At 43.7% G+C, this 18782-nt stretch overlaps 1 protein-coding gene across 1 annotated transcript in view; it reads left to right on the top strand.

Annotated features, from left to right (window-relative positions):
* PREX2 (phosphatidylinositol-3,4,5-trisphosphate dependent Rac exchange factor 2) overlaps positions 1-18782 on the top strand; it is a 762305-nt gene that overhangs the window by 677645 nt on the left and 65878 nt on the right. The window contains exon 38 of the mRNA XM_069731466.1: positions 11847-11949. Within this exon, the coding sequence (XP_069587567.1) occupies positions 11847-11949 (103 nt within the window). The remainder of the gene's footprint in view (positions 1-11846; positions 11950-18782) is intronic.

Raw genomic sequence — 18782 nt, 5'->3', positions numbered from 1 at the left:
TAGACACGCTGCAGTCAGACGAGACCAGCGTTGAAGAACAGTGGACAATTTTTAAAGATGCTATTTACAATACTTGGAATGGTTGGTGATATCAACTTCCTGTTTGTGGCAAATTAGTATATGGAAGGGGGAAAACTTTTCAAGATGGGTGGTGACCATGGCGGCCATTTTGAAGTTGGCCATTTTGGATCCAACTTTATTTTTTCCAATGGGAAGAGAGTCATGTGACATCAAAATTATTGAGAATTTCACAAGAAAAACAATGATGTGCTTGATTTTAACATAACTTTATTTTTTCATGAGTTATTTACAAGTTTCTCTTTGTTTACAACCATTGACATGTCACAGACGTTAACACGTGAGGAGCGGATAGAAATTGTGTTGATGTCTGGTGAACGCAGTACTCGGGTCATTGCATCAGATTTCAATGTAAGACACCCTACGCAAGAAACCTGTCCCCATTCCCATGTTGTTTAGGTGTAGCCATATGAATGGCCCACCCAAAAAAGTTTGCCTCATCACTGAATATAATGTTCTGTGTAAACTGAGGGTCCTGTTACAATTTTAGTTTTTTTTTGTTTCCCCATTCTGAAAATTCAGAGTGCCGATCTGGGTCATCTTCGTTGAGATGCTGCAGCAGCTGGATTTTGTAAGGGTGCCATTTGTAAGTAGCTAATATCAGCCGAAGGGATGTTCAACTGATGACAGATCGGCGCGCTGAATTTGCAGAATGGGCAAAACAAAAATTGGTACAGGACCCTCAGTTTACACAGAACATTATGTAACAAAAGAGAAACCTGTAAATAACTCAAGAAAAAAGTTACGTTAAAACCAAGCACACCATTGTTTTTCTTGTGAAATTCTCAATAAGTTTGATGTTACATGACCCTTTTTCCATTGGAAAAAATTACGTTGAATCCAAAATGGCAGCCATGGTCACCACTAGAGTTGAGCGACCTTGACCTTTTTAGAGTCGAGCCGGGTTTCGCGAAACCCGACTATCTCAAAAGTCGGGTCGAGTGAAATCGCCCGATTATGACGTAAAGTCGGGATCGACCGAAACACGAAACCCAATGCAAGTCAATGGGGCAGCATAGTCGGCAGTGAGTGGGGGCCAGGAAAACACCTAGAGTGCCCATTTTAATGTCAAAACCATCCATTCTTCTTAATGAAGCTTGTCAAGCGTAATTTACCTTATAATAATTGGAAGGCATTTGAAATTGGGGGTCATTTGGCTAAAGTTGTGGTGGGTAGGGCTGGTTCAAGTAATTAGTGGGCCCAGGAAATCTGGACCACGTCACGGCAGTGGAGCAGTGAGAGGTAAGTATTTCAACTTTGCAAGTGCTGTGAACCTGAGCAAGCAGGGGGGGCCCACTCGTTGGCATTGGCACTGGCACAGGGCCCCTCAAAGTACAGCGGTGTGTTTGCACGGCGGGGGCGCCTCCCACCGGCAGCAACACTTTTGCGTACCATGAGAGGCCCTGTGCCAGTGACGTCGCCAACTAATATTCCTCCCCCCACCTGATGAAGGAACCTGCACTTTCATCTGCACCTTCCTGTTTGTCCCCGTGTAAGGTGGTATGGTATGCGGGAAGGGGGACCTGACTTTCAGCAGGGTCACAATCTTGCAGTGTAGCGTGCACGGGAAATGTTGCATTATGGGTCAATGTACCAGCAGACTCATCTATCACTGGCTGGGCAATGGGCAGGATGAGGAGGAAACACAGATATAGGCCCAAAGAATAAAGTGGGCTAAATGCAGTTCAAAATTGGTAACACAGGACTAATCAGGGGGCATTGCAGTGGAGGACAACTGGAATGAGAGGCTGACACAGAGAGTAGGCCCAAATCAGTAAGTAGTCGAAATGCAGTTCAAAATTGGCAACAGTAGTAAACAGGCGGCACAGCTTTGTTCAGTGGAGGAGAACAGCAAGGAGTGGCAGACACCGATAGTAGGCCCCAACCCAACTAGTAGGCCAAATGCAGTCTAACATTAACAACTACTTAACGAGCGCCTGAAAACGGAATTTCAGGACAGGAAACCAGGAGAACAGCAAGGAGCGGCAGACACCGATAGTAGGCCCCAAACCAACTAGTACGCCAAATGCAGTTGTTCCGTTTAACCACAATTTAATGAGAGCCTGAAGATAGAAGTTCAGGAAAGGCAACCTGGAGAACACCTTGGAGTGGAACACACCATCTCTCTACACCCCATACCCAATTTGTAGGCCTAATGCAGCGTAGTTTCCAACAACTACTAAACGAGAGCATGATGATCGAAGCATTGGCGAGGAAACCTGGGGAACACCTTGGAGTGGAACACACCATCTCTCTACAGTGGAACACACCATCTCTCTACACCCCATACCCAATTTGTAGGCCTAATGCAGCGTAGTTTCCAACAACTACTAAACGAGAGCCGGAAGATCGAAGCAATGGAGAGGAAACCTGGGGAACACCTTGGAGTGTAACACACCATCTCTCTACACCCCATACCCAATTTGTAGGCCTAATGCAGCGTAGTTTCCAACAACTACTAAACGAGAGCCGGAAGATTCGAAGCTCAGGAAAGGCAACCTGGAGAACACCTTGGAGTGGAACACACCATCTCTCTACACCCCATACCCAATTTGTAGGCCCAATGCAGCGTAGTTTCCAACAACTACTAAACGAGAGCCGGAAGATCGAAGCAATGGAGAGGAAACCTGGGGAACACCTTGGAGTGTAACACACCATCTCTCTACACCCCATACCCAATTTGTAGGCCTAATGCAGCGTAGTTTCCAACAACTACTAAACGAGAGCCGGAAGATCGAAGCAATGGAGAGGAAACCTGGGGAACACCTTGGAGTGTAACACACCATCTCTCTACACCCCATACCCAATTTGTAGGCCTAATGCAGCGTAGTTTCCAACAACTACTAAACGAGAGCCGGAAGATCGAAGCAATGGAGAGGAAACCTGGGGAACACCTTGGAGTGGATCACACCATCTCTCTACAGTGGAACACACCATCTCTCTACACCCCATACCCAATTTGTAGGCCTAATGCAGCGTAGTTTCCAACAACTACTAAACGAGAGCCGGAAGATCGAAGCTCAGGAAAGGCAACCTGGGGAACACCTTGGAGTGGAACACACCATCTCTCTACACCCCATACCCAATTTGTAGGCCCAATGCAGCGTAGTTTCCAACAACTACTAAACGAGAGCCGGAAGATCGAAGCTCAGGAAAGGCAACCTGGGGAACACCTTGGAGTGTAACAAACCCTCTCTCTACACCACGGAAGGGCTGATTCTTAGGAAGGAAGGCTGTCGGAAAGAAGCAGGGCGCGTCCGAGGGTGATTATATTCTTATTAGGTATATACTCACCCTCGGACGCGCCCTGCTTCTTTATTTGTAATGAATGTTTATTTGCAATGTGGTTTTGACTTACTCTATTTTTTTGGTAAATAATGATTTTATTATTTTCATTGTTTTGCATCTTCTTGGCAATAATATAAAGAAGACGCGACAGGACAACACTCGGTGGATGCCATATCTGTGTTTAAAATTGAAAAAACCTTTCAGTTAACTACTTGCAGGAGAAAGTTATTGTAGCTGGTGGCCATTTTTAGTACTGTACCAGATTTTTGTTGTATGTGTTTGTTTTTAATGTTAAAATGTCTGCATTTGATATCTCTCCAGTATTTTCTTTTTTATAAGCAAAATACTTATTTTTATATTTTCTGATGTTGGTTCCAGGGGTACACGGGCAGCAGTGGTGTGGTCAGTGGAGGCCTAGTGGAAGGAGTGACCGCAGACAGGCATCGAAGGCCTAAAATAATAACACATGGCTGTAGGCAATTTTAAATTGGTTCCAGGGGTACACGGGCAGCAGTGGTGTGGTCAGTGGAGGCCTAGTGGAAGGAGTCACCGCAGACAGGCATCGAAGGCCTAAAATAATAACACATGGCTGTAGGCAATTTTAAATTGGTTACAGGGGTACACGGGCAGCAGTGGTGTGGTCAGTGGAGGCCTAGTGGAAGGAGTGACCGCAGACAGGCATCGAAGGCCTAAAATAATAACACATGGCTGTAGGCAATTTTAAATTGGTTCCAGGGGTACACGGGCAGCAGTGGTGTGGTCAGTGGAGGCCTAGTGGAAGGAGTGACCACAGACAGGCATCGAAGGCCTAAAATAATAACACATGGCTGTAGGCAATTTTAAATTGGTTACAGGGGTACACGGGCAGCAGTGGTGTGGTCAGTGGAGGCCTAGTGGAAGGAGTCACCGCAGACAGGCATCGAAGGCCTAAAATAATAACACATGGCTGTAGGCAATTTTAAATTGGTTCCAGGGGTACACGGGCAGCAGTGGTGTGGTCAGTGGAGGCCTAGTGGAAGGAGTCACCGCAGACAGGCATCGAAGGCCTAAAATAATAACACATGGCTGTAGGCAATTTTAAATTGGTTCCAGGGGTACACGGGCAGCAGTGGTGTGGTCAGTGGAGGCCTAGTGGAAGGAGTGACCACAGACAGGCATCGAAGGCCTAACATAACAAAAATGTCAATACAATGGTATTGTCAGTGGCAGGCATTGAAGGATGTCAGCGCATAGACTAAACATTGGTGGAGCTGTGAGATAATTTTGCAAGTGGTAGAGCACTGTTTGAGCTGGGGTGGGGGGAAACTGTCTTGTGGCCGGCGGTACAGGCCCAGGGCCCCTCATATTACAACGGTGTGTCTGACGTTGGGTGCGCACCACCACCGCCAGAGACACTTTATTGTACTAGGAGGGACCCAGTGGCAGTGCCGTCGACCAAAAGCGGGCTCACCCACCTCTTCAGACAAACTGCACTCTCACGGGTGCTGTCGCCAAGTGTCGATACCACGTCCCCGTGTGGGGAGTTTGGCCATTTAGTGAGGTGTAAACATGTCGTATGCTGGACAATCAGGTGCAGAAAATTACGAGATTGGAAAAGGCATTCAGAATAGTCCACAGGCAAGACCTTTTCATAGGAAAGCTAGGTGTCAGCCGGGCAAGGTGGGGCAAAAGATTTCGAAATCCAGTTGTGGTTCATTTTAATGAAGGTTAGATCATCTACATTTTGGGTAGCCAGACGAGTCCTTTTTTCTGTTAGTATTGAACCTGCAGCACTGAATACTCTTTCTGATAGGACACTAGCTGCCGGGCAAGCAAGCTCCTGCAATGCATATTCTGCCAATTCTGGCCAGGTGTCTAATTTTGATGCCCAGTAATCAAATGGGAATGACGGTTGAGGGAGAACATCGATAAGGGATGAAAAATAGTTTGTAACCATACTGGACAAATGTTGTCTCCTGTCACTTTGAATTGATGCTGCAGTACCTGTCCTGTCTGCGGTCATAGCAAAATCACTCCACAACCTGGTCAGAAAACCCCTCTGGCCAACGCCACTTCTGATTTCTGCCCCTCTCACTCCTCTGGTCTGCTGGCCCCTGCAGCTCGTGTGAGAACGATCACGGGCGCTGTGTGCAGGGAATGCCAGAAGCAAACGGTCAACAAGAGTTGATTGTTTGGTTGCTAATATTAGTTCCAAGTTCTCATGTGGCATTATATTTTGCAATTTGCCTTTATAGCGAGGATCAAGGAGGCAGGCCAACCAGTAATCGTCATCATTCATCATTTTAGTTATGCGTGTGTCCCTTTTGAGGATACGTAAGGCATAATCCGCCATGTGGGCCAAAGTTCCAGTTCTCAAATCTGCGGTTGTGCTTGGTTGAGGGGCAGTTTCAGGCAAATCCACGTCACTTGTGTCCCTCAAAAAACCAGAACCCGGCCTTGCCGCGCCACCAATTTCCAGTGGCCCCGGAAAAGCTTCCTCATTAAAAATATAATCATCCCCATCATCCTCCTCGTCCTCCTCCTCCTCTTCGCCCGCTACCTCGTCCTGTACACTGCCCTGGCCAGACAATGGCTGACTGTCATCAAGGCTTTCCTCTTCCTCAGCTGCAGACGCCTGATCCTTTATGTGCGTCAAACTTTGCATCAGCAGACGCATTAGGGGGATGCTCATGCTTATTATGGCGTTGTCTGCACTAACCAGCCGTGTGCATTCCTCAAAACACTGAAGGACTTGACACATGTCTTGAATCTTCGACCACTGCACACCTGACAACTCCATGTCTGCCATCCTACTGCCTGCCCGTGTATGTGTATCCTCCCACAAAAACATAACAGCCCGCCTCTGTTCACACAGTCTCTGAAGCATGTGCAGTGTTGAGTTCCACCTTGTTGCAACGTCTATGATTAGGCGATGCTGGGGAAGGTTCAAAGAACGCTGATAGGTCTGCATACGGCTGGAGTGTACGGGCGAACGGCGGATATGTGAGCAAAGTCCACGCACTTTGAGGAGCAGGTCGGATAACCCCGGATAACTTTTCAGGAAGCACTGCACCACCAGGTTTAAGGTGTGAGCCAGGCAAGGAATGTGTTTCAGTTGGGAAAGGGAGATGGCAGCCATGAAATTCCTTCCGTTATCACTCACTACCTTGCCTGCCTCAAGATCTACAGTGCCCAGCCACGACTGCGTTTCTTTCTGCAAGAACTCGGACAGAACTTCCGCGGTGTGTCTGTTGTCGCCCAAACACTTCATAGCCAATACAGCCTGCTGACGTTTGCCAGTAGCTGCCCCATAATGGGAGACCTGGTGTGCAACAGTGGCAGCTGCGGATGGAGTGGTTGTGCGACTGCGGTCTGTGGACGAGCTCTCGCTTCTGCAGGAGGACGAAGAGGAGGAGGAGGGGGTGCGAACGGCTACAGCCAATTGTTTCCTAGACCGTGGGCTAGGCAGAACTGTCCTAAACTTGCTGTCCCCTGTGGACCCTGCATCCACCACATTTACCCAGTGTGCCGTGATGGACACGTAACGTCCCTGGCCATGCCTACTGGTCCATGCATCTGTTGTCAGGTACACCTTTGTGCTCACAGATTGCCTGAGTGCATGGACGATGCGCTCTTTAACATGCTAGTGGAGGGCTGGGATGGCTTTTCTGGAAAAAAAGTGTCGACTGGGTAGCTCGTAGCGTGGTACAGCGTAGTCCATCAGGGCTTTGAAAGCTTCGCTTTCAACTAACCGGTAGGGCATCATCTCTAACGAAATTAGTCTAGCTATGTGTGCGTTCAAACCCTGTGTATGCGGATGCGAGGCTAAGTACTTCCTTTTTCTAACCATAGTCTCATGTAGGGTGAGCTGGACTGGAGAGCTGGAGATCGTGGAACTAGCGGGGGTGCCGGTGGACATGGCAGACTGAGAGACGGTGGGAGATGGTATTGTTGCCACCGGTGCCCTAGATGCAGTGTTTCCTACTACGAAACTGGTGATTCCCTGACCCTGACGGCTTTGGCCTGGCAAAGAAACCTGCACAGATACTGCAGGTGGTGCGGAAAATGGTGGCCCTACACTGCCGGAAAGGATGTTGCGTTGCTGACTAGTTTCATTGGCCGAGGGTGCTACAACCTTAAGGGACGTTTGGTAGTTAGTCCAGGCTTGCAAATGCATGGTGGTTAAATGTCTATGCATGCAACTTGTATTGAGACTTTTCAGATTCTGTCCTCTGCTTAAGGTAGTTGAACATTTTTGACAGATGACTTTGCGCTGATCAATTGGATGTTGTTTAAAACAATGCCAGACTGCACTCTTTCTAGCATCGGATACCTTTTCAGGCATTGCAGACTGAGCTTTAACCGGATGGCCACGCTGTCCTCCAACAGGTTTTAGCTTTGCCACGCGTTTTGGGCAAGATACGGGCCCGGCAGATGGAACCTGTTGCGATGTTGATGCCTGCTGCGGCCCCTCCTCCTCCGCTTCAGAACTGCTGCCGCCTGCACCCTGTTCCCCCAATGGCTGCCAATCGGGGTCAAGAACTGGGTCATCTATTACCTCTTCTTGTAGCTCGTGTGCAACTTCGTCTGTGTCACCGTGTCGGTCGGTGGTATAGCGTTCGTGATGGGGCAACATAGTCTCATCAGGGTCTGATTCTTGATCAGCACCCTGCGAGGGCAATGTTGTGGTCTGAGTCAAAGGACCAGCATAGTAGTCTGGCTGTGGCTGTGCATCAGTGCACTCCATGTCAGATTCAACTTGTAATGGGCATGGACTGTTAACTGCTTCACTTTCTAAGCCAGGGACGGTATGTGTAAAGAGCTCCATGGAGTAACCCGTTGTCGCCTGCTGCATTCTTCTCTGTTGTTGTTTTTGCTGAAGAGGACAAGGAAGCGACTTGTCCCTGACCGTGAACATCCACTAACGACGCGCTGCTTTGACATTTACCAGTTTCACGAGAGGAGGCAAAAGAGCTAGAGGCTGAGTCAGCAAGATAAGCCAAAACTTGCTCTTGCTGCTCCGGCTTTAAAAGCGGTTTTCCTACTCCCAGAAAAGGGAGCGCTCGAGGCCTTGTGTAGCCAGACGACGAACCTGGCTCCACAGCTCCAGACTTAGGTGCAATATTTTTTTTCCCACGACCAGCTGATGCTCCACCACTACCACTACCCTCATTACCAGCTGACAATGAATGCCCCCGGCCACGACCTCTTCCACCATACTTCCTCATTGTTTTAAAAACGTAAACAAACTAACGGTATTTGTTGCTGTCACACAAATTACACGGTGAGCTATAACTTCAGTATGATTTAGCTACCCCTTTACAGGTGAGTGAGACCACAACGAAAATCAGGCACAATGTTACACACTCTGTTGTTGGTGGCAACAAATGAGAGAGATGCCACACACGCAGGACTGTCACTGAAGCACAAATGTAAATATTAATCTCCCACTGATTTGATTTTTTTTTTTTTTTTTCAGGGAGACTTTAGGAAAAAAAAAAATAGAATAAAATGATTTCTTCAGGAAGAATTTAGAAACCAAAGAAAATAAAATGATTTTTTCAGGGAGAATTTAGAAAACAAATAAAACAAAAAAAGGCTTTCTATGGCCCACTGAGTGAGAGATGACGCACACAGGAGTCAGGAGTGGCACACAAGCCCAGAGGCCAATATTTATCTCCCACTGATTGATGTAGTGATTTTTTCAGGTAGATTTTGGAACCCAAATCAAGCTAAAAAAAATAATAGGCTTTCTATGGCCCACAATTGGAGAGAGAGAGACAGATGGCACACCCAGGAGTCAAGACTGGCACACAAGCAGAAAGGGCAATATTAATCTCCCACTGATTTGTTTTTTTTGTTTTTTTTTCAGGGAGACTTTAGGAAAAAAAAAATAGAATAAAATGATTTTTTCAGGAAGAATTTAGAAACCAAATAAAATAAAATGATTTTTTCAGGGAGAATTTAGAAAACAAATAAAACAAAAAAAGGCTTTCTATGGCCCACTGAGTGAGAGATGACGCACACAGGAGTCAGGAGTGGCACACAAGCCCAGAGGCCAATATTTATCTCCCACTGATTGATGTAGTGATTTTGTCAGGTAGATTTTGGAACCCAAATCAAGCTAAAAAAATAATAGGCTTTCTATGGCCCACAATTGGAGAGAGAGAGAGAGATGGCACACCCAGGAGTCAAGACTGGCACACAAGCAGAAAGGGCAATATTAATCTCCCACTGATTTGTTTTTTTTTTTTTTTTTCAGGGAGACTTTAGGAAAAAAAAAATAGAATAAAATGATTTTTTCAGGAAGAATTTAGAAACCAAATAAAATAAAATGATTTTTTCAGGGAGAATTTAGAAAACAAATAAAACAAAAAAAGGCTTTCTATGGCCCACTGAGTGAGAGATGACGCACACAGGAGTCAGGAGTGGCACACAAGCCCAGAGGCCAATATTTATCTCCCACTTTTTTTTTTTTGTTCCAGGGAAAATTTATAAACCCAATAAAAAAAATAATAAATAGGCTTTCTATGGCCCACTATCTGAGAGACAGAGAGAGATGGCACGCTTAGGACTGGCACACAAGCCCAAAGGCCAATATTAATCTCCCTTTTTTTTTAAGGGAGAATTTATAAAACCAAAAAAAAAAAAATAAATAGGCTTTCTATGGCCCACTATCTGAGAGAGAGAGATGGCACGCTTAGGACTGGCACACGAGCCCAAAGGCCAATATTAATCTCCCACTGATTGATTTATTGATTTTTTCAGGTAGAATTTAGAACCCAAATAAAGCAAAAAAAAAAAAAAAAAAGGGCTTTCTATGGCCCACTGAGTGAGTGATGATGCACACAGGAGTCAGGAGTGGCACACAAGCCCTGAGGCCAATATTTTTCTCCCACTGATTGATGTAGTGATTTTTTCAGGTAGATTTTAGAACCAAAATCAAGCAAAAAAATAAATAGGCTTTCTATGGCCCACTGAGTGAGTGATGATGCATACAGGAGTCAAGAGTGGCACACAAGCCCTGAGGCCAATATTTTTCTCCCACTGATTGATGTAGTGATTTTTTCAGGTAGATTTTATAACCCAAATCAAGCAAAAAAATAAATAGGTTTTCTATGGCCCACTGAGTGAGAGATGACACAGACAGGGATGGCACTCTAGCAGAAATGTCAATCTTAATCTCCCACAAAAAAAAAAAAAAAAAACAGGGAGTGTCCTTCAATTACTATCTCCCTGCAGTAATCTCAGCCAGGTATGGCAGGCAGCAATAAGGAGTGGACTGATGCACAAATTAAATAAAAAGTGTGTACAAACCAAAAAGATAGCTGTGCAGAAAGGAAGGAACAAGAGGATTTGTGCTTTGAAAAAAGCAGTTGGTTTGCACAGCGGCGTACACACAGCAATGCAGCTATCAGGGAGCCTTCTAGGGCAGCCCAATAAGCTACAGCGCTGAGGGGGAAAAAAAAAAAATGTAGCTTCCACTGTCCCTGCACACCGAAGGTGGTGTTGGGCAGTGGAAATCGCTACAGCACAAGCGGTTTGGTGGTTAATGGACCCTGCCTAACGCTATCCCTGCTTCTGACGAAGCGGCAGCAACCTCTCCCTAAGCTCAGATCAGCAGCAGTAACATGGCGGTCGGCGGGAACTCCCCTTTATAGCCCCTGTGACGCCGCAGACAGCAAGCCAATCACTGCAATGCCCTTCTCTAAGATGGTGGGGACCAGGACCTATGTCATCACGCTGCCCACACTCTGCGTTTACCTTCATTGGCTGAGAAATGGCGCTTTTCGCGTCATTGAAACGCGACTTTCGCGCGAAAGTCGCGTACCGCATGGCCGACCCCGCACAGGGGTCGGATCGGGTTTCATGAAACCCGACTTTGCCAAAAGTCGGCGACTTTTGAAAATGAACGACCCGTTTCGCTCAACCCTAGTCACCACCCATCTTGAAAAGTTTTCCCCCTCCCATATACTAATGTGCCACAAACAGGAAGATGATATCACCAACTGTTCCCATTTTATTTAGGGGTATCCCTATAAATGGCCCACCCTATACATGGCCCACCCTGTATTGTGAACATTGACAATCTCAATCTCCTTTACGCCATGACTTTTTTCAACTGTTCCAGCCCAGAAAATAATACACTGTATAGCACAGGAGTTGCATGCCTTTGCTAGTTGTGTAGGTGACATCTTGGCCAAGAGCAGCTATGAAATAAACACCGACTTTTATAATATATATGATTTGTTGGTAGACTGGTGTGAGCATTGACAGTTTTCATATAAAACCATGGAGCAGCTTGTAAGCATCCACTACATAACTATTACTCCATTACGGAAGAGGCTTCTTGTTTAATGCAAAGTATATGTGACAAGATTTTTATTCCTCCGGTTACAGATATAATGATTGGATGTGTCCTAATGTCTTTTCTTTCCTATAATCATTATTTTCTGTGTCAGATTCAGACTGACATGATCTATGATTTCCTTCTCTTCCAGATGCACATTGAGTGTCACCCTTGAACAGGCTCTTATTCTCGCACGGAGTCACGGACTGCCTCCCCGGTACATCATGCAAGCAACAGATGTCATGAGAAAACAGGTTTGTTAGACATTCAGTCAACTGATCAACAATAACTCCCCGCTGATAATTAATTCCCAGATTGCCATGCTAGCTTCATCTAAGTAAAGAGTTTGCTGTCCAAAAAAGCTGCGCTGACATTAAAGGCACACCTGCTCACTTTTGATACAAATCAATATTTTTTAATGCCATTACACTTTCATCAAGCAATACTGTTCTCTGATTTATTATCAGAATAAGCACTCGCTTGGCATCTGCTGTGTTGGCTTGGGTTAAGGCCACATAGAGACAAAAATATATAAAAAAGGTGCAAAAATGGAGAGCGTGGATTATTTTTGTGGTGCTGGGAGACATCTATTCAGTATGATGTGGCATTATTATGGCAGGGGACAATAGCATTGTAAATATTGTCCGTATGCGGTCCATTTTTTAAGGATCGCAAATACGGACATATACACACCCATTGTACTCAGCAGTGATGCACATGTCCGGATTTTCATACGGACTGTGTGTCCATGTGAGAAAACTGCAGACATGTCAATTTTTTTTGTGCAGCACAGACAAATGTGTGATGTGCATGTGCACACTGATGACACAAAGATGACATCTGTGTGTCATCAGCGTGACACGTATCGACCCTTGGGAAAAAGCGGTACAGTTCGCTCTGTTCCCTGGCACTGGCCGGCTGCCCTCATCATTGTCTCCTAGTCACGCTGATCTCAATGATGCGAGTTGTACTCAGCAGCAGCTGTGTACCTCCTCTGTAAAATAAATAAATACAAAAATTGTTGTGGGCTCCCCTCAATTTTCATCACCAGCAGAGGAAAAGCCCACGTTTGAGGGCTAATGTTAATAACCCAGGGACAAGGGACAATAACCCATATTTTTCCCAGGCTATTAATAACAGCCCACATCTGTTTGCTTAGCCTTTCCTGGTGAAGTTACGAGGGACCCCAGAAATAGTGGCATAGTGTCCCCCTATAAATTTAAACAAGCAAAGCCTAAACAGACAGCTGTGGGTTGATATTAATAGCCTGGGAAGAGGGGTCAGAGATATTGCCCCGCCTCCCCCGGTTGCCAACATCAGTCCTCAGCCGCACCAGAAATGGCGCATCCATAAGAGCCTCGCTCTTCCCACTTGCCCTATGACAGAGGCAAGTGGGGTAATAGCCTTGGGGGGGTTGATGTCACCTTTGTATTGACAGATTACATCAAGTCCAGGAGTTAGTAATGGAGAGGTGTCTATAAGACACCTCTCCATTACTAAACCCATAGTCATATTGTAAATAAACACAGATCAAGAATAAAAGTCCTTTATTTAAAATAATACAAAAGACCATGTTTAACACATTTATTTAAGATTAAAAAACATATTTATACTCACCTTACGCCCATTCCATTGAAGCCCACATCCCCTGTAAAAAAAGCAAAAAAATAAACAACCATATCCCTCAACTGTCCGACATACTGTCCCACGCTGTAATCCATCTAAGAGATAAGTGCTTTACAACGTGGACAGTGCCATGATATGACCATCCAGACTGAAGAGCAGGATAGACTGAGGTGCTGCGAGCACAGCTACAGTGAAGAGCAGTGATGCCATAGAGTTCACTGCCGTTCATTAACTGTGTTCCGTCACTTCACTGTGAGCAGCACAATGAACTGCGGTGACCTCAATGAGATCATCAGGAGCACCATGAATTTTCTTTATTTAGAGATTTCTTTATTGAATTATTTATTTTACACAGGAGGTACACAGCTGCTGCTAAGTACTACTCCAAACATTGTCTCCTGGTCACGCTGAGATCAGTGCATGTGACACAGACGGCACACGAATGTAACACACAGACAGCAAACACAGACACACTGAGCACACAGACTGCACACCGGTTTCGCATACGCACACATGGACACAGAGTACCATGAGTCTCACCAGTACTGGTTTTTCCTGTACAGGAATTACCAGGACGTGTGAAGGAGGCCTTATGATGTATGATAAGGAAAAGTATGACTTATCTGTTTTTATTTAGTTTCCCTTTATGATAGGGAGGAAAAAAAATGTTTTACCCCTGAAATTGGTAGCATTTGCATTTGGTGGCATTTTGATGAAAAGGAAATAATAGATTAAGTTATTGCCAAGCCCAAGCAATATATGGAAGTACTTCTTCTGCCAAAGTGAAAGCCACTGTGTAGTTGGGGTAACATTATAGAGGAGGATCCGGGTCTTTTGGGGCATATGGAAGGGGATTTCACGATTAACCCTTGGTAGTGTTGTTGGCTGAGCTAGCACTTCTCCAGGCACATGACAACAGATCTGTACAGCTGACATGTGCCCGCAACAGCAGCGGATGGAAACGCGATCCACCCGCAGCTATTAACTAGTTAAATGCCCCCAGAGGAAGCTATTGTGCGAAACGCGCGTCAGGGCCTCCTCTTCCACGTACTATTACAGGTTGGTTCTCAGGATATTAGGATAATTACTTATGCAGCATTTATATTACATGGGATTCTCATCTTATATATTTATCTGTATGCTGCACTGTGTACTTCCCGATGTGTGAAGCTCCCTTTAAACTTAGCCCTGCTTTCATGAGCCTTGCACCTATGTGAAACATACTTTGTGTGAAGTCTTCTTTTATCCGATACTTCTTATATATATTTATTGATTATTATACTCTCTCACACATTCTGTAGTTTCTAGATTATATTTATGGATATTACATATTAAATTGCATATATTTTCTATCTTCATCGACTTCCCAAGATAGGAGTAGTGTACATCTCTTTGTTGCCTATGTATTTAATATTGGTATGGTTATCAGTACGTGGCACTAGTGTGTAGCCTTTTTCTTGTTTTTTGCATCTTTCATTATTATTTTTGTTAGTGCTGTTCTTCTATTTTATACATATGCTTCAATAAATATTTAATTTTAGCTCTAGTGTCCATTTTTCTTTTGGTTCCTAACTAGTTAAATGCCGCCGTCAATCTCCGGCAGCGACATTTAACTTGCACTTACCGGAAGCCCGTCATAAATCCCACCCATCGGTGACCCTGTCACTTGAATGCGGGTCACCAATGGGTCGGCAGGACAACAAGAGGTCTGAAGCAGACCTCCATGTTTGTCATGGCTGGATTGCTTAGAGCGCCACCCTATGGTCGGCGCTCACAGCAAGTGAGCATGTCTGCTACACACAAGTGATCTGATCATTGCCAGTATGTAGCAGACGTGATCGAAATGCTGCAGCTTCTAGTCTCCATTGGAGACTATTGAAGCATGCAAAAAGTTTAAAAAAAATGTTCTTAAAAATATTTAAAAAATAAAAAAATGTAAAAGTTCAAATTAATGCCCTTTCGCCCCATTCAAAATAAAACAATAAAAAATAAATCAAATATTCACATATTTGGTATCTATCAATATAAAAAAAGAATTAACCCAATCGCTAAACGGTGTAATCCCTCACCCTGCCCCATATCATGAAAAATAGCGCCTTTTTTTTAAACAAAGTTTGAAATTTTTTTTCAACACTTAAATTAAAAAGATCCTAGACATGTTTGGTGTCAACAAACTCATAATGAGCTGTAGAATCATAATGGCAGATCGGTTTTAGCATTTAGCAAACATGGTAAAAAAATTAAAAAAAATTATGGGATTGCAATTTTTTCACCACACTTGGAATTTGCTTACCATTTTCCAGTACACAGTATGTTAAAACCAATGGTGTCATAGAAAAAGTACAACTTTTTCCGCACAAAACAAGCCCTCGCATGTCCATATTGACCAAAAACTAAAAAAGTTATGGCTCTGGGAAGAACGGGAGCAAAAAACTGAAATACCCCCAGTATTTGACTTATTTGACTAATATGAAGCTACTGTAAAACCTCAAGAAAATCGATCTTTAACATTTCAAACAGTCATTTAGCATCCAATTAACTTTAACCCCCAAACAGTTGTGCCTGTGGAGTTTCCTCTACCCATGGCAACTTAACTGGACATTTTAGTGATTTATATTATAAAACTGGTTCAGAATCTTTGGAAAAGAACATCCTGCTGACATCAGCACTTATTGTAATGGATACACCACTAATGCAATTTTTGGCAATGTCTGTAAACGCTGATCATTTAATCAATAGTCTTGGCTTTGATCAAAACATACTTCAGTAAATCTGTTTTAAAAGCAGCGAAGCTTTGGGTGGTTTATATTTTAGTACAGAGTTTAACTGTTTCATTTAATTACTAGAAACTGTCATCTATATATCCTGAATGAAGCTGCAGAGTAATCAGGAATAATTAGTATCAGCACTTTGTTATAGTCACAGTGAACCCTTAACAACGTCTGCCATAGAAAATCCCAATCATGCTTTCCAGAGAACAGTGACATCACAATCATGTTAGCATCACTTCCAGGGCCCTATAGCATCTCATTGCATGGGTCATCCTCCCAGGTCAATGTTAGGTTCCTGCACTTAAACGTTTAGTCTCAAAATCACATTATTTTTCACAAAGCACAGTAAATACACATTTATTTTTAAACCCTTCCAAATGGTGTGAAATTGCGCAAAAACATAATTCCACAATTGTCTTTTGGGTTTTGTTTTTACAGTATGCATTGTGTGGCAAAATAATGTGGCAATATGATTCTTTAGATCAGTAAAATTACAGAAACACCAAACTGCTGTAGGGACTGTAGTTTGCTATCCCTAAAGCTAGGGGCACCCTAGCTATCCCTACTCCCTAGATTACTTCTAATGGTGAAGATGCTTGGGTCACGTACGATGTTGAGCTCCTGAATCCGCCCATATCTGTCCTCTCCCCTACGCAGGGAAAAGGGTAGTAGTGGTATATAAGAATACACAAACCAGACTAACAAAGGAAGACGCACAGGGATAAATGAATATACCAATCATATGAATATGCACTCACAAACAACAGAGTGGAACACTGGGAAGTAAAAGGAAAGAACAACCAAATAGGAGAGGGTGAGTCTATGCACACAGACAAGTCATCGAGCAACAGTGTCCTGAACAACACTCCAATCTCCTCCTCAAAAATACCTCCAACTCCACACCAGGCAGTATAAAACTAACGCTGGCAATTCTGATTGCCAGAGGTGAGTATATATAGCAGAGGGAAGTGGCCAACACCAAACAGCTGAGATCATCAAAGCAGGAAAGCTCCAGGATCTATCAACTAAACAGATTAAACCTGTACTGCTAGCAAAACCCTTCAACATTTAATATGATGGTGTGATGCTTCTAATCAGAGCAGTAGTATGTGGAAGGAGACATCATGGTCTTTTGGCCCCTCTCTGTTACGGTTAACCCGTGAAAACAATTAGGTGAAAATCAAACAGCCCCCCGGTTGCCATGGTAACTCATCAATGCCCCATGATCACGTTGCAGGGGATGATTGGAGTCGAGCCTTGCCCTTTAAACATTGAAGGCAGAGATTGACAGTGGTATTTTAACAGTGAACAGCAATGATCATGGTTCAGCTCCAGCCTCTGATCTTAGAAACAGATGCAGGCTAGAAAAAATAGCCGACATCAGACATGTTTGAAGAAAGCTCAGCTACCATACAGTTTTGTCTGGACTTGATGGACATATTAACTATGTAATTATATATCACTCCTCTCAGCCCCACTGAATACAGTATCCTCCTGCAGAATGTCACTCCTCTAATCTTCCTCTATGTACAGCCTATTGCAGTACACTACTCCTCTCAGCCTTCTATACATACAGTCCCATCCTGCAGTACATCAATCCTCTCAGCTCATCTTTATACATCCCCATCCTATAGAACAACAGTCCTCCCAGCCCCCATATACAGTGACGTCACCAAGTTTATCTGCTTTTCAGGTGTACTATTGATTTATGAAATACAATTTAAAACAAAGGCTTAATTACCTAACTAAGAAAACCATGGGTATGTGTAATCTGCATAGTCATATTAATTAAAAGAACATAAACAATATTACCTTAAACACTATTAATAACGGCTGTAAAGAACAGAAAATGAGTAATAGCCATATTTGGGTTATTACACATGCAGTTGAGCTGATTACGACCTGAATACTTGAGGCTTATATTTCATAAAACTTAATTGTAGTTAGTTAAAGTGCATTATAAAAAGCATTACCATCTCTCTCATCTATGGAAGTGGACTAAGTAGAGACTTTATTCTAACCATACATCACAGGGAATCTGCACTTTCCACTACAATGTTAATATAAGGAACAAGTCTATCATATGACCCGTTGGGTATCTTGCTATTCATCATTTACCAGCATGTCCTTGGAAAAGCTCCATTAATTCAAGAAAATGTATAATGCATGTGAATTCTCATCAGTTATGTACTCCTGCTCCAATCACTCCTTCTCTGTCAAGCAGAGAGTCATTTTCTTTAACTAGTAATATTCTTCTAAGCATTTCTGTAACTAGAAACTTGCCCCAGGGCAAGATTTGGACTACCCCCAACCATCTCTCACTAGCATTTTGATCAGATTCATAGGCTCCAGATACCAAGAAATCTGACAAAATCATGACAATAAGATATTTTTTCACATAATATGCTTAAACATTAGTCATATAGTTACAGAATAATAGATTTTATCCCCATACTATTACTGAACAAAACCCATTATATCAAGAACAATATACCAATAATTCTATATGTAAGAAACAAGTAATGCTACCACACCATTATATATTACTACCACATAGTGTTTGAATATAACCACCATCCTGTTACTGAACAAAACCCACTGTACTAAGACCAGTATACCAATATTACCACATTGATGGAAAAATACCTCCACACCATGACCAGAACACAAATTACCACCACACAGTGACC

Source organism: Ranitomeya imitator, chromosome 6 (assembly GCF_032444005.1).
Source record: "Ranitomeya imitator isolate aRanImi1 chromosome 6, aRanImi1.pri, whole genome shotgun sequence".
NCBI classification, from domain to species: Eukaryota; Metazoa; Chordata; class Amphibia; order Anura; family Dendrobatidae; genus Ranitomeya; species Ranitomeya imitator.
The sequence above is the reverse complement of the archived record's forward strand: the minus strand, read 5'-3'. Positions and strand labels throughout refer to the sequence as shown.